This window comes from Cavia porcellus, unplaced genomic scaffold (genome assembly GCF_034190915.1).
Source record: "Cavia porcellus strain 051 isolate PalLab524CR breed Dunkin Hartley unplaced genomic scaffold, mCavPor4.1 scaffold_7, whole genome shotgun sequence".
Taxonomy (NCBI): Eukaryota; Metazoa; Chordata; class Mammalia; order Rodentia; family Caviidae; genus Cavia; species Cavia porcellus.
The window spans coordinates 32,049,517-32,064,043 of record NW_026947490.1 but is presented as its reverse complement, the minus strand read 5'-3'; the positions used below and the strand labels follow the sequence as shown (position 1 = coordinate 32,064,043).

Here is a 14,527-nt window from a genome sequence, read left to right as displayed (position 1 = left end):
CTTTTAAGGAAACAAGAGACAATGTTGATAACCATTGTTGATGACCTTGTACTCTGTTCTACATCATGTGCTATGTCTATCCTTGGTTTGGACTTACAGCTTTGTTTTGCCATATTTGACTTTATTCTCTCCCCCCCAAGAGAGTAATGAGAACTGAGGAGTAATAAAATCCAAAATGTATAAATTTTGTTATAAAAAAGAGAGGGAGGGGAAAAAAAAAGAGCTCTAACGGATATAACAACAAGTGTGTTTAGGGATGTTAAATAGCTGACTATATTAATGTTTTTGGATCATTGAACACAGCTGTTTGCAGTCTCTCCGTCTGAATGTCTACTTTGTATTCTTTGATACTGTGATTTGAGCAACTATTTCCAAGATGATATTATGTAATCTATTAACAGGTGATTTCTTACTGTTATGTTTTTTTTTGTAGTTATGTATTATGTGTAACCTCACACTGCTTTGTTTTGTTTTGTGTTTTTCTCTTTTTCCTCTTAAATAAAAAAAAAATAACTACAGACTTCTCAACACAAACTATCAAATCAAGAGTAAAGTAGTCCAAGTACTGAAAGAAAATAGCCTCTAACCCAGATGGATATACCCTGAAAAACTCTCTCAAAATTAGTGCAAAAACAAGATGTTTCCAAGACAAGGAGAAACTGTGGGAGTTCTTGACCACCAATCCAACCCTACAAAAAATACTGAAGAACATTCTAGAGAGAGAGAAGAAAACCAGTATTCCAGCAACAGTGGCAGAGAAACCTCAATGAATGGGGCAGGCAGTGGAATGAAGAAGAAAAGTGGACAAATAATAGCAGAAAAATAGAATAACAGAGATGAGGCAGAGAAGGTTGGCTATAATCGCTAACATAGATGGCCTTGATACACTAACAAAGGAAACACATGCAGAGTAGTAGAGGAGATAGGATCCTTCAAGATGCTCTGAATAGGAAATAGATTCAACCTGAAAGAGGGTAAATAATCCAAAAGTCAAAGATGAGAAAATGATGCTCTATGTGACAGGGAACCAGAGAAAAACAGGGACAACTCATCCAGCAGCTGAAGATAGATTGGAAAGTCATGAAACTTTTGTGCAGTAGAGAACAACTCAGCTATAAGGAAAGAAAACCTTAAGGCATTAGTAAGTAAAGGAATACAGCTCAAGATCAATCTTGGGAAAAAGGTTTAGCACCTCTCAGATAGATAACGGGTTGCACCCCTAATCTAAAAAACTGAAGGAGTTAGTGCTACACAAAATATACAAAGCACACCTGCTAAAGGGAAAGGGGAGCAACTGTCTAAAAAGGAAGGCAGAAGACATTGCTAATAGTGTATCAGGGTTTAAAATCCACATTAGTCTTATCATTCTGTTTAGTTTGATTTTATTCTGTTCTAGTCTGTCTACTCATAATAGATTTGAGGGCACAGACAACTAGCCCAAAAATAGCAGGATAAACTATGGTAACTATCCTTAATTTCCTATTAATGTAAACTGAAGTCCTGTATTACATACATTGCCTTGCTATGACTGATCTTATTTGAATCTGATTTATTAGAACCCTGTTTTGCCTTGACTGATTTTATTCGAATTTGGTACGCTTGGTAGTATCAAGTCTAAGAGTAGAGGCAACTACTCTGAAGATGACAAGATGCAATAAGATACCCATATTGGTTTGATTATTAACTGCTTTTGAAGTCCTGCAATATCTCCAAAGTTCAGTTTTTATTAAAATTGCTAAGTAATGCTATGCTCAATTATATTATGCCTGATGATGTAGACAATTCTATTAAATATAACAGACAGCATAGTAACTACTGTAGATCACCTAGTATTGTAATTTTATGGTTTTTTTTGTTTCATGGTTTTCTAGGAATTTGTTTTGTTGTCTTGTTTTGATCTGTTTTTCCCTATAATTCAGAAAGAATAGGTATCCATATTAGAGATACCTATTCAATAGATCCAATAGAGATTCACACATGTGTAGAATTTCTAAAATTACCAGAACAAATTATATAATGCATGATACAGTGAACACATACTCTGAAGAAGAGACACTAAGATGCCCAGTGCTAATTCTGTAGCATTATGATATAAAATCTAGCAATACTATTATTCACTGTTCAGAGTGATATTAGCCTAGTATCCTATGTTTAACTTCAACATATGGAAAGATATGGACAGCTATTTCGAAGAGAATGAGAGACACTATAGCAGCCATTGCTGACTTCCCCATTGTCTGGTCTTGAAGACCTAAAAGCCTTCATCATCCTGTTCTGATTAGTTCAGTACTATAATTTTCAGTATGTATTAATTGTGTGTGAAGATGTGGACAACTATTTGGAAGAAAATAAGATACAATAGGATAGTGAACATCTCCAGTGCACTTGCTTTGAAACTCGAGTTTCTTAAAATTGTTTCCTTATGATCTGTTTTGTTTTTAATTTACCCTCTTTAAAATAAAAAAAAGAGAATCCCACGTCTTTACCTTTCAACAGTCAAAGTGAAAGAGGAATGTGAAGCTCATGCCCACAGAGGATGACATGATATGAAGCTCCATCAACCATGGAATCATGAAGCCATATGTGCTAGAAACAGCCACCAAGACAGATACAGGACTATTTCCACCAATGGAGAATCTCTGCTGAGACAACTGAGAATGGGAAGATTCAGCAACTGGTGTAAAAGGGCCAGAACCTGCAGGCTCAGGAAGAAGAGTGGAATTTATATAATGCCAGGCATGGGGGCACCAACAGAAGAGTGAAGGCAGAGGAAGTACCACTGGTGCTGAAGAGGTTCTACTTGCAACTGGTGGCAGCAAAAAAGACAAAGAGCTGCCTACCAGGAAAATTTCAATGTTGGAGTTGTCTGGGGCACTTGGCCAGGCCACTGATACCTTCTAGGATGTAGCTCTTAAATACAATGATCACCAGAGTCATCTATATCAAAAAGCAGTTCCTTGGGAATCAGCATCATGTGTCGCCCACTGCCAGATTAGACCAAACAGACCCAGCCTGTGCCTATCAGTCAGCACCTTCACAGACTGAATGTAGAGAGTAAAAGGTGACACAAGCAATCCAGCCCAGTCTGGGAACCAGCTCCCTGCCACCACTGGACTGGAACAGAAAGACCCCACCCTTTCTGGCATGCAAACAAGAAGTACCAACACCCCCCCACCAATGTAAGTGACCCGCTTATGCAGAGAAATAGAGGCTGTGATGGTAGCTATGGAGATGAAATGCGATTGGATGCGTGTGGTGCTAAACTCAAGTCCAGAGATCTAGAAACCCATGAAATGCAAATATTCTTTTCAGGGGAAGACAGTAAGGGGGACTTCCAGATCTGGGCATTCAGCCAGGTGCCACTGTCCACAGTACAGACAGAGTTACGTGATTTCTACCACTGCTAGGTATTTTTCTGTCACAAATCTTGTGGATTTCATAAAATTATCATTCACATTTAGTAAAGCATTGAAATACTCATGATTGCTACCTTTACAAAAGAACTCATGTGATGCATTAGAAGCAGTGTGTTTCTCTATCTTGCACTGTTAATCATAAAGTATGACTCATTAGTAATTTCATATAAAAAAACTTGGTCTAAAAATAAAAATCACCAGTAATACATGTCAGAGTGCACAAAATTTTATTCATATTGAAATAAATTAATCCAATATAATTTTATAATAACATTCAAATTAAATATTAATAACATTTAAATTAAAATGATAAAATGCTAAATGTGTATCCCTTTATTGTTTGAATTCAATTTAAAAATTAGATAGCTACTACTTCCTTGTGGTATTACAATGACAAGGACTTACATATTGTGAGCTGTGCAGCATAAATATTGAAGAACATTACATAATCCATTTCACGCTAGCAATAACTGCAACCTCAAGAACATTGCTGTCACTATGCCAAGATAAGCTGATATACACTTATCCCAGTGAAATTAAGTATTAAATGACATTCTTTAAATAAATTGAGTCATTGCCTTTCTCTAAATTCGGGTATAGAACTGAAATGCATAAGTTCTTGATTAAATTCACCAAAAAAAATACCTGAACAATTTTCCTCATTTCTGCAAATTTTTTAGGGCAGAATATTTAAAACATTCTCACAGAGTAAAACTTTTAGATTCCCCACAAAAAGCTCTTAAAAACATGCAGAGTTCTCAGCTCTGCTGATAATACATGTATCTTTGATTGTTGCTTGATTGGTTGATTGCCATTGACAGGAACAAAGTCACAGCCCTTTACACTGAAATATATCTTCAAATCTCTTTCATTCTTATGTTGATGCAGGCTTTTACTAAACACTACTTTGCTCAGGCTCCTTCTGTCACATCACTCCTCTGTACTAGGCTTGCACTGATTTTTGCTCACTTATGGTTCAGCTGGACCATTTCCCATTATTGTCCAGATGTTATATGTTTTTCAAGAATAAGATTATTTTCATAGTTTTCTCTTTATATTTTATGGTTATTTCATGGCTTCTGTTAACCAAGTGCAGCATACAATTATGTGGAAATTTCAAGGAATTTTACAAGACAATCTTAAGCCCTATTTGAAATGCAACTTAATTCACAAAATTTTAATACTTTATCTCTAATTTATCAGGAGTTCCCCAGTTCACAGTCACCATAGCCCAGGAATTACTGATGCATAGGACCTAGTTGTTGATGGCCACTTTACACTCCTTGGTCTTTTGATCACATCAAGTGACAGCAGGCTGGATGCCGAGAGATCTCACCCCTCCAGTCACTGTTCCCAGATGAAGAAGAAACAAGATTGTCTTCATACAGGACAGCTGGAACTTGGCCAAGATTTAATATGTGAGGAGTCTGGTCATCAGGGGGATGATTCACAGTAAGATGGAAAGGAGGAAAACATTATTTGTTGGAATTTTTCCAGCCCTTGTCACATTTCATGGAGCCTGTTTCCTTGTGTTTCGCTGGACCTTGACTGTAAGGTAGCACTGGAACACAGTCCTGATTACAGGGGCTAGAGGAGCCCAGGCAACACGAGTATGGCTGACCTGGGACTGGACACTGCACTTTAAGTTTTAGGTCCTTTGGGCAATGGAGGAAGCTTCACAGGTCCTTCCTGAGGTAAATGTGCCTTCAGCTAGGAGGCTGGATAGGTGAGGCTTCCTTTCTTGGAATGTGTCACACTGGAGCCAGACACAGCCTTATCCCTGGGTTCTGACACTGGAAATCTTGATTGCACTTTTTCCTAACAGATGCTAACATGTGCTTTGATTTTACATGTGGATATGTGATATGTGTGTGGACATGAAGGGCATGACCTAGGGTGTGAGTTTCTTCTTAAAACTCTGAGGAACATCATCAGAGGACCTAACAAATGTACAGCCGTTTGTCTTGGAGCATAGAATTGGGTCTTGGTAGAAGTTCTTGGAAAGAAAATTTGAAAAGTTAGAGTGATTCACTTCTAATCTTTTTCTGGTGCACAGATGCTCCTCTCAGATCTTTTGTTGTAAGAATGTGCAGGGATGAATGAGCTCACATCAATTGCCTTGGTGAAGTCTGTCCTCCCATGTGGAAACACAACTCAGAGTTGACCTGGTCTTGGGGACATGGGAAGACAGTGACCTAGTAGGTTTCTGTGGGAGAGGAAATCTCACATTAGTCAGTCCATTAATAGCATCATTTCATGAAAGCTGACCTATTGACCCATGTCTAGATGGAAAATATAACAAAAAGTGAGTGGGTGAATTTAAAAAAAAAGTAAAACAGTACAACCACCAAGACGAAAATATGAAAAAATCCATATTGTGATTATTAAAAGGGAGAAACTGATAAAATGAGAATGCACATATAGAATTACATTTTACACACAAGTCTTGGTAGTGCCTGTCTATACTCCCAGCACTCTAAGAAGGTGATGCAGGAGAATAGTTTGATTACAGTCTGAGCAAAAGACAAACTAAGAGGTACCTCAGCTCCAAATGAAAAAAAAAATACGAAGTTCTGGGTATTTGTCTTAGTACAAAGACCCATGGTTCTAACACTTAATGGAGAAACACAAATAAATTTAAAAACAGTAAAAAATCCAGCCACATTCCATATATGACAAGTCTCATTTCAGGCGCAGGGAGAGGAAAAATTACAATATCAATCTGATTTTTATGAGCTACTGTTTGCTCATATTGCATCATATTGCCTGCTGGGAAAGTCAAGGAGACAAAAGATTTTCCCAATGTTGTGTAAATCACAAGAACATTTGAGGGGCAACTTGGGACTTTTAGTGAAAGTTGCCATGGCTTCATATAATATGGGAGACAACATTCGATTAAACACTTAGCTATTGTACTAAAATTCTTCCACTGCCATTTGTTGGACAATTTCTCAAACAGAACACAAGTTTTCAAACTAAGGTTTATAAAAGAGAAGTAGAACTCCTCTGAGCCAACCTAGGTTTTACCAACTTCCCCACTTGAAGTGCACAGAAGAAAAGTCTGTAAAGGACACAGGAATAACCACAGCAGGGACACCCAGTTTCACACACTGTCATAAAAGGACTGCATTCCATTGACTCTATGCAGCTGCTCAGGGCACTGTGTGGGAAAGACTGGACTGTGTGCATGGCACAGGTGATTCAGCTTCTGTCTACAAACCCTCCTTGCCTGCAAAATAGATGCTGTTAATTTTTAGGAAGGACTTTAATTTCTGAACACACAGGGGACAGGAAGCATCTACAAATGCTGAAGCCAGGTCCTGATGTTTGTGTGCAGGAGAGGAAGGAGAAACTCAAGCCCCTATGGAACCGGCCTGATTTTTCCCATACTTATTAGTCTCAGAAGCTGATCCCATCCCCAGGAAGATCCTCCTTCCCTACCCAGGACTCAGCATTGCATACTTCCACATAGAATTTAATTCTCCACAGCCTGCTATGAATAGCAAGCATCCCAAAATATTTCATAGCCCCTGCCCATTAGCAATTCTCAGTACCAAAATCAGTGAGGGGTCCACAGAGGTCAGGCTGCTCTCTTCTCCAAGCAGTTTTTTTTTTCACTGTGCTATTGATACTTGTACAAACAGAGCAGAGGTTGAGGCATTGGATCCTCACTTCCCAGTATTATAGCACACTCTGATCCTGTAGGACCCTCACCTTAGTGTGTTTCTTCCTTCTGTCTGGGTTACTGATGGGTCCCTGAGTCTGAAGTTGCTGAGGATTCTTTGGGTTCAGATTCTCCTTATCCTCCTTGTTGGAGCTCAAGGGCAAGAAAGGAAAGGTCCCACCGGAGCTCTTCATAGGGCATATCTGGTTTCTTTCCTTATGCCCAAAAGCTCCACAGCTCTTGTGTTGCATCTGTAGGTAAAAGAGGGCATTTGAGTCAGCTGATATCACAGGAATCTTTCAAAAACTAAGGCAAGAATACAATTTAGCATTTGCGTATCCATCTGAGAGAAGTGACATAGACCTAGGTCTATGAGTAATCAAGAGGATCAAGATGTTCTGTGTCTACCAAGAGCAAATTTTTCAGAGAAATTCAAGAAAAAATGAATTCAGTGTGCAAAGAGGTTAAGAAGAGTCTGAGTATGGAAGCAACATGAGTCCCAACAAAATATGAAATAAACATGGAGATTGATCTTCAAAATCTCTGAATGGGCCTGTCAGCTAGGCAGCGATAACACAAGCCACAGGCACTTGGATTAGAGACAACTTTCAGTTTAGACATGGGGGCCATGTTGAAACCCACATGCAAGGGTACAAGACTCTCCTTCTCTTCTGCACACTCCCAAGCATCCACTCACCATGGTTCCCTCCCCCTCTGTTGGAAGAACCTTAGGCTTCACAGATCTCATCAGCTGCTTCTTCAGGTCCTTGTTTTCAGGTGCTTGAATCTTCTGAGGACCATAAAGACCTGGCCTCTGCTCCATAGGTTGGGGCTTCTGTTCAGCCCTGCTGATTGGCTGATTGTTGGATTTTTTACTCCTAATAAAGAACACACATTGTATATACACTAGCTAAGTTCTTCATGTGCTCACTTCCCCAAGCAGGGATGAGAAGTTCTCAATAAACATTCTGCCACACCCACTAGAATCCGATATTCTCAGTGCTTGTCAGTGAGCCTGTCACCCTTTCTCATCATCTAGCCCCTCCTAGCATAGGATCCTGCCTGAGAAAACACCATCTGTTATACACATGGTGAAAATTGATGTGTGACCATGCATAAAACATTTGGAATCTGCACTTCTTCCCAGCACTGTCTCCAGGTTTTGCACCTCTAAGAATATTTATCAAATCCAATTATGTAAGAATCAAATGCACACTTTTTACATTTCACAGGAGACTTCTGCAATCATAGAAGTTTCCAAAACTTGACAGGTCAACAGCCGCAACACGTTAATCATATTAACTCACACCATTCAGTCCAGTTCTAAACATTTGTGTGATGGTGAGGGATAGGGGCAGAAACCTCCAGCATGTTAAGGTGACCTCGACAGCCCACATTTGTGTTGTGTATAGGACACCTGCAGGAAGCCCCTTCAACACTCCCTGATAGTCACCCTACCTCTTGGTTTGCTCTCCAAGTCTCTCAGAGGTTGTGTGTTGCTGCACCACTAAAGGGTGATGGCTTTTATTTGACACACAGCGGGCTGTAGGGTCCTCCCCTGGCATCAGTGGAAACCTCAGCATAACTTCCACAGAAGCATCAACTTCCCATTTCTCTGTCAACATATCAATCTGAGAAAATAAAAAGAGATAGAAGGAACTGTTTCAATTCTGTAGATGGGAAGTAGCCTCAGGAGGAAAGAAGATAAGTGGATTTCCAATGTTTTGATCTGTGGATTCCATAGTAATCAACTGAAATTTCTCTTGCTCCACAGCCCACCAAAAGTCAGGTTATGACCTCAAATAGGGTTTCCCCTTAAGGTGAAAAGATTAATGGTAAGCTCCTAAGTTATTCTGTGCAGTTTCAGCAGTTATATCAGGTGCTCTACATCCTGATTTGGTCCATGCCCTTGGTAAATGATGAGTGCCTGCACATTAAGCTTGTATTAAGTGCTTCTCTAGTCACTGAAGGATTGCCCACCTCTAGTCACTGAAGGACTGCCCACCTCAGAGTTGAACCTGAACTAACTCCACTTCCTTCCTCTCTCTGCTTCAGCACTTACATCATATTGTGGAATCCCACATCGTTTTAAGATCTGCTTCCCCTCTTCCATTGAGATAGTGCGGGGGTCCATTGCTATTGGTCTTGTCCACGAGGTTCTCTTTCCCTGAAGAAGACAGAGAATGACATCACTGAACTCTCCACATGGCTGAAATGTCCCCTGTGTGGGACACAGCTGTCCCCATTCCCAGTCTGTGCCCAACACATCCTTGAGAGCCCTTTCCTGAGAAGTCTAAGTAGGTATGCTTGGACCAAGATCAGTATCAGGGCAAGTAATAAGCACATAAGTCAAAAACAAGTTGATCCTTCACATCTATCATAGTTCACGTACTTGGAATGAACATCCCTCATCAAGAAACCTTCATGATATATTATGAAACAATTGGAAAAAGCACATGTACTTGGATATAAAAGTTACTAAACATGTAGACTGTCTGCAAATTTCATTTGGAATTAATAATTGTTTATATTGATACAACAGTGACACAGGCACACTAGTAATCTTATTGGATGACATAATTTCCTGTCTCACCAGCTAATAATTTGTGATGTGATAATATTTGAAGGTCCTGGGCAGGGACAGCAAAGCCATCACCCTGTGTAGGCCCTGGAACATGAGGGTGAGCAACTGCACACTGCCGTGTAATGTGTTGCAGGTGTTGATAGGTAAAAGTGTTCAAAAATTCATCTCTGAATTTTAGCCCTCTTTGCAAATAACTTTTGCTTATTTATAGGTTAAGGTAAGATTTATTATGATGTTTAAGTTAGTCTGGGCTATGCCTTATTCTTTAGTAAGTTGGATGTATTAAATAAGCTTTGACTTGAAATTATGCTCAATTGGCAACAGGTTTATTATCATAGAACCACACCTCAAGTTCAGAAGCTCTGTGCTACAAAGCTGTATATTTTCCATCTCCACTTCCTCATAATTTCAAAACATGAAATGCATCTAGGACATTTAACTTCTTAATAATATTAAGCATGGTCTGTACTATGGCTTCTATATACTGGAAAGGTGAGTACATGATTGTAATGCCTGCACTCAAGATGCTGGGGCAAGAGGATCACCACATGTTGCATGCCAATATGAACTATAAAGTGAGTTCCAGACAAAACCGGATTACACAGCAAGACCCTGTCTCAAAAAATAAATGCACATACACACTATGAAACCCATCTCATGATGTTCTTGAGTCTCATACCTTGAAATCTAAACTGAGATTCCAGTGGAAATCAGTAAGTGTAGTAAGTAAAAGGTAGACTACTTTATGTTCAATTTGGCAGCAAAGCAAACCCTATATTCAGGAAAATGACGATTTTAAGTGATTATAATAGTGAAAAAACATGATGAAAATAGGAAATTAGAAATTAGTGAAAAAGAGCAAAACCATATCTAGTAGCAAAAAAATTAAATAAATACAATGTACTTATAAGAAGATAAGCTCCAAGCCAGATGTGGTGGCCCATATATACAGTTCCAGAACATATGAATTATTTAGCCAGACTCAATTGCAACATAAAACTAAAAGTCTTGGAGAACTGAGTTGGTGAGAAGATTCTGGTTCTATTCCTTTACCTAAAAGTAACAAAAGGTTCTAATGGAAAAATGAGTAGAATGTGACACAAAATGATTTCATTGAAAACAGCAACAGGATACTTCACCACAAGCTTTCATAAAAAGATAATAAACTTAATCACCATAGACTATATTGAGAACACAAAAACACAATATTGCCAGAGGAATATTAAACAAAGGATCAAAAAGTGCTATTTCAAACCTTGAAAAAACACTTTTGAAAATCTTGAATAGTATGCTTTCCTCTTAAAAATTCAATTTACCAATTGGCATAGTGACCTATGTCTATGATCCCCACACTTGGGAGACTGAGATATGAGAGTTTCCTCCATTCTAAGCCAGTCCAAACTACGTACTGAGACTCTGTCTCAAAAAACAAAAAAGGAAATTACTAAACTAGAGACATGAAGGAATATTTTGCAATATTTTATAAATTAACTTAGAGTATACTTTGCCTCTACAATTGGTCCAGGAGCTCTGAGCTGAAAATTTCCCCAGATCCATTTTCCCATTGTTCTGAGTGTCTTACCTGTACCCACTGCTGACAACTGCCTCCTAATATTGAAAGAAACTCTTAGTGAGAGACTAAAGGTACAGCCTTCCCATTCTATCCAAAGCACCAAGTCTCCATAATTTCTCCAACCCAAATCAAATTCTGTCCTCGGAAGGACTATTAAACCACTATCCTGACTGCAATACCAAGAACACCTAAGGCAGATATGTCTCCCTCTCCTATTTTTCCTAGTGGCCTAAACCAGAGACCAAAACAATGAAAACTAACCTTCTCTCCTGTGTGTCCACAAGTCACTTCCAGCAGTGGATGTAGGCAAACTCCACCACAGCCAAGGAGGCTTCCAGAATGGGAGTAAGAGAAAGGAGTCCTCTGGGCTTTATATAGAGTCAGGGACTCAGACCTTCCCTCAGAAGAGGCCTCATTAGCATAATGCATTGGATTACATTGGCTCCCCCTCCTAGGTGGGTTGCTTTCTCTGATGACTCCCTTCTGACCCAAGTCCTGAGCATCTGAAACAACTACAAGGGCTTGCCATTTCCAGGATTGAAGAATACACCATATACCCGTCTGCTGTACTCAAAACAACACACAGATGATTCTTCGCTATCATAACCTTTACATTCCTGAGTATGTTCTACAAAAAAAATATGAAAACTCCAGATTTTGACCTCATCTCTAATCCCATCATCTCGGACAGAAAAATGAGAATAATAAATAGGAGACCACTAGATAATTTAGTAACTTACTCAAAATACAAAAAACACCCAATTAAAAAACTAGGGATATATTTCAGCAATACAGTGGCTATGCTTCCATCCTGAGTAATGTAAAATGGAAGAGAACAAGCATAAAAGAAAGAAGAGGAAAAGGGAAGGAAGGAGAGGAAGAGAGAGAGACAGAGCTGGAACAGAACCTGGCCCTGTTTGTGTAGAGAATAAACCCATTTTGTTAGGTGTGCATTGGTGGGTGTGAGGGGGACTCATGTTTTATACTTATTGTGTAATAGCCCAATAAGTATAGCCCAATTCAATGTGTTGCATGGATACCTGTGGACACAACCATCACATAATTAGCATCAGTAGGTTCCTATGTGATAGTGACAGAAAGGCAAAATAGGACGTGGAACAAGCCTGTATACCCAGTGTACAAGGACACTGAGGCAGCACTATCACCATCAATTTAGATAGTGAGTTCAAGTTCAGCCTGAACTTACATTACAAAATGAGCCCTTCTCTCAAAGGAAAAACAAAAATTTTCAGGTGAAAGGTGGAGCATAGGGTCACTTGCCTGTGTGCCTGTGCCTATGCACGGTCAGGTTGCACCTGTTTGTGAAGTGCTTCCCACACAATTCACACCTGCCCCTAGCACAATCACAGGAGGTTTCAGTTAAGAGCAAAGTCTGCATTGACTGAATTAAGCTTTAGCAAATAATTTGTCATCATTTTTCTCTGGGAACTCTGTGTGAAACTGAGATAAAGATTAGAGGGCTAATTAATTTCATGGAAGACATCTGAAGGCAATCTAATATTGAGGACATAGCAAGGCTGGTGATTGGGGCTGGTTACCTGATGTCTATTTAAAATCAAGAGCCAAGAATCCCACATAACTATCTTTAAAATTTTGAGTGTTAGGAAATATAAGACAAAGAATCAAAGTTACAAATGCAATAGGACAGGAGTTTTTCAAAACTAACTTGACAGGGATGATCGTGAAAATTACACCAGAACAGTTGCTCTCTACTGGCCATAAGGTCCTGTATGCAGTTATCAACACAGAAGGGAGTTGTGAAAGGGAACAGGAATGGGAATTTCAAGGGGGGGAATTCAGAGAAAAGAAATGGTACCTGTCAGGGACAAGACGTGAGAAATGATGGTGAGACGTGGCTGCTTTTCGAGTACGGCTATGTAATGAGTGTGAATTGCTGGTTATAGCAGGACTGACTGTCCCTTATCAAGCCCTGAATATACATCAGCTGTCATTTAAAGGCATAGCAGTGTGAAAAAATTTAAGTGCTCTCTGATTAGCCTAGGATTATGGCTGTCAGATTACTTCATTGAATTTAGTCAGAAAGAAAGCTACAGCAAGGTTAGAAGCTTCAAACATAGAACAGAGGAAAAATTAGTTGTCAAAAAGAGTAGCAATAAAAAGCCAAGTATTTCAGCACAGGACAATAGAAAATACATCCAAAATTGTCAAAACAACCAGCAGGACTCCAGGTCTTGCAACTTCAAAATTTAAAAAGTGAGACTATGCTTTGAAAAGAGAGTCCCCAGAATGTTTCAGAATGGTAGCAGCCCAGAGAATACGTTCCTGTTGACAGGGTTCACATTACTCAGCAATCCAGGCACTTAATCACTACAGCCAAGAATGAAGAAAGCCAGAGTACTGCTCCAGCTAGCAGTACAACTCGGTGTTACCCACATCATGTTGTGTTTCAGCGCATGAAGAATCTAAGTTGGGGATCCAGGAAGGATTCTGTCCGGTTTTGGGAAGAATGACTGAGATGCCATGCAGTACACCTTGGAGAAGGCACTGTGAAGCTATGAGTGTAATGCCAAAGGTGTGTGAATATCTAGATGAATGGAGAAGAAAGAAATATGGCTAGTCTGAGAAAAGCTGCAAAGGGTGATTTAAGTGGTCCCAGCAGAAAAGCCATGAGAGTTACAACCTCTAGCAATGCCATAGGGGCAGAGCTAACCAAATCCTCTGGGGTTCACATCTTGCCATAGATTGCCCCAGACACTGAAGATGAAATTACAGAATTTAATATTTGCTATGTTGAAGTTTTGTCTGATTTGTATCTTGTAATTCCAGCACAAGGGTTGGCAAGGTGGGGTAGGTGAAACGTTTATCCAGGTAGTTTGCATGTTTACAATCAGCCTAGGCTTCATAGCAAAACTCAGTCTCAAAAATAATTAAATATCATGAATAAATAAATGATATTATAATGTAACATTCACAAAATGGAAAGAAACCTGATTTGTTCAGTGGTCACCATGATGGTCATGTTGCCACCTTTTCTTAGTATTCCTACACTTAAATATAATCATAGTTTGAACACCATTTGATATAGTATTTTGCTTTGTTGTTTCAGCTTGGTTTTTCCATTTGCAAAATGAAAACACCATCACTGTTGATCACATACTGTATTATCCAATAATTAGCTAGAGAGATCCCTATTTGCAAGAATTTTGGCTGTCTCCTAAGGTTTTGTTTTTGTTGATTATGTTGTTGTTGTTATTGTTGTGTTTGTTTCCTGAGTGCTGGCACTACATGCATACTTCATCATGGCCAGC

General features: G+C 39.2%; 1 protein-coding gene across 1 annotated transcript; it reads right to left on the bottom strand.

The window, feature by feature from the left end:
• Window positions 1-3,639: 3,639 nt before the first annotated feature.
• On the bottom strand, window positions 3,640-11,624 carry LOC134476682 (uncharacterized). The gene is made up of 6 exons (XM_063252280.1): window positions 11,499-11,624; window positions 9,143-9,247; window positions 8,539-8,711; window positions 7,778-7,958; window positions 7,131-7,331; window positions 3,640-5,622 (listed from the first exon to the last, which is right to left on the bottom strand). The coding sequence occupies exons 2-6, from the start codon at window positions 9,212-9,214 to the stop codon at window positions 5,527-5,529; spliced, it is 723 nt and encodes a 240-aa protein (XP_063108350.1). The 5' UTR covers window positions 9,215-9,247; window positions 11,499-11,624; the 3' UTR covers window positions 3,640-5,526.
• Between the last annotated feature and the right edge of the window lie 2,903 nt (window positions 11,625-14,527).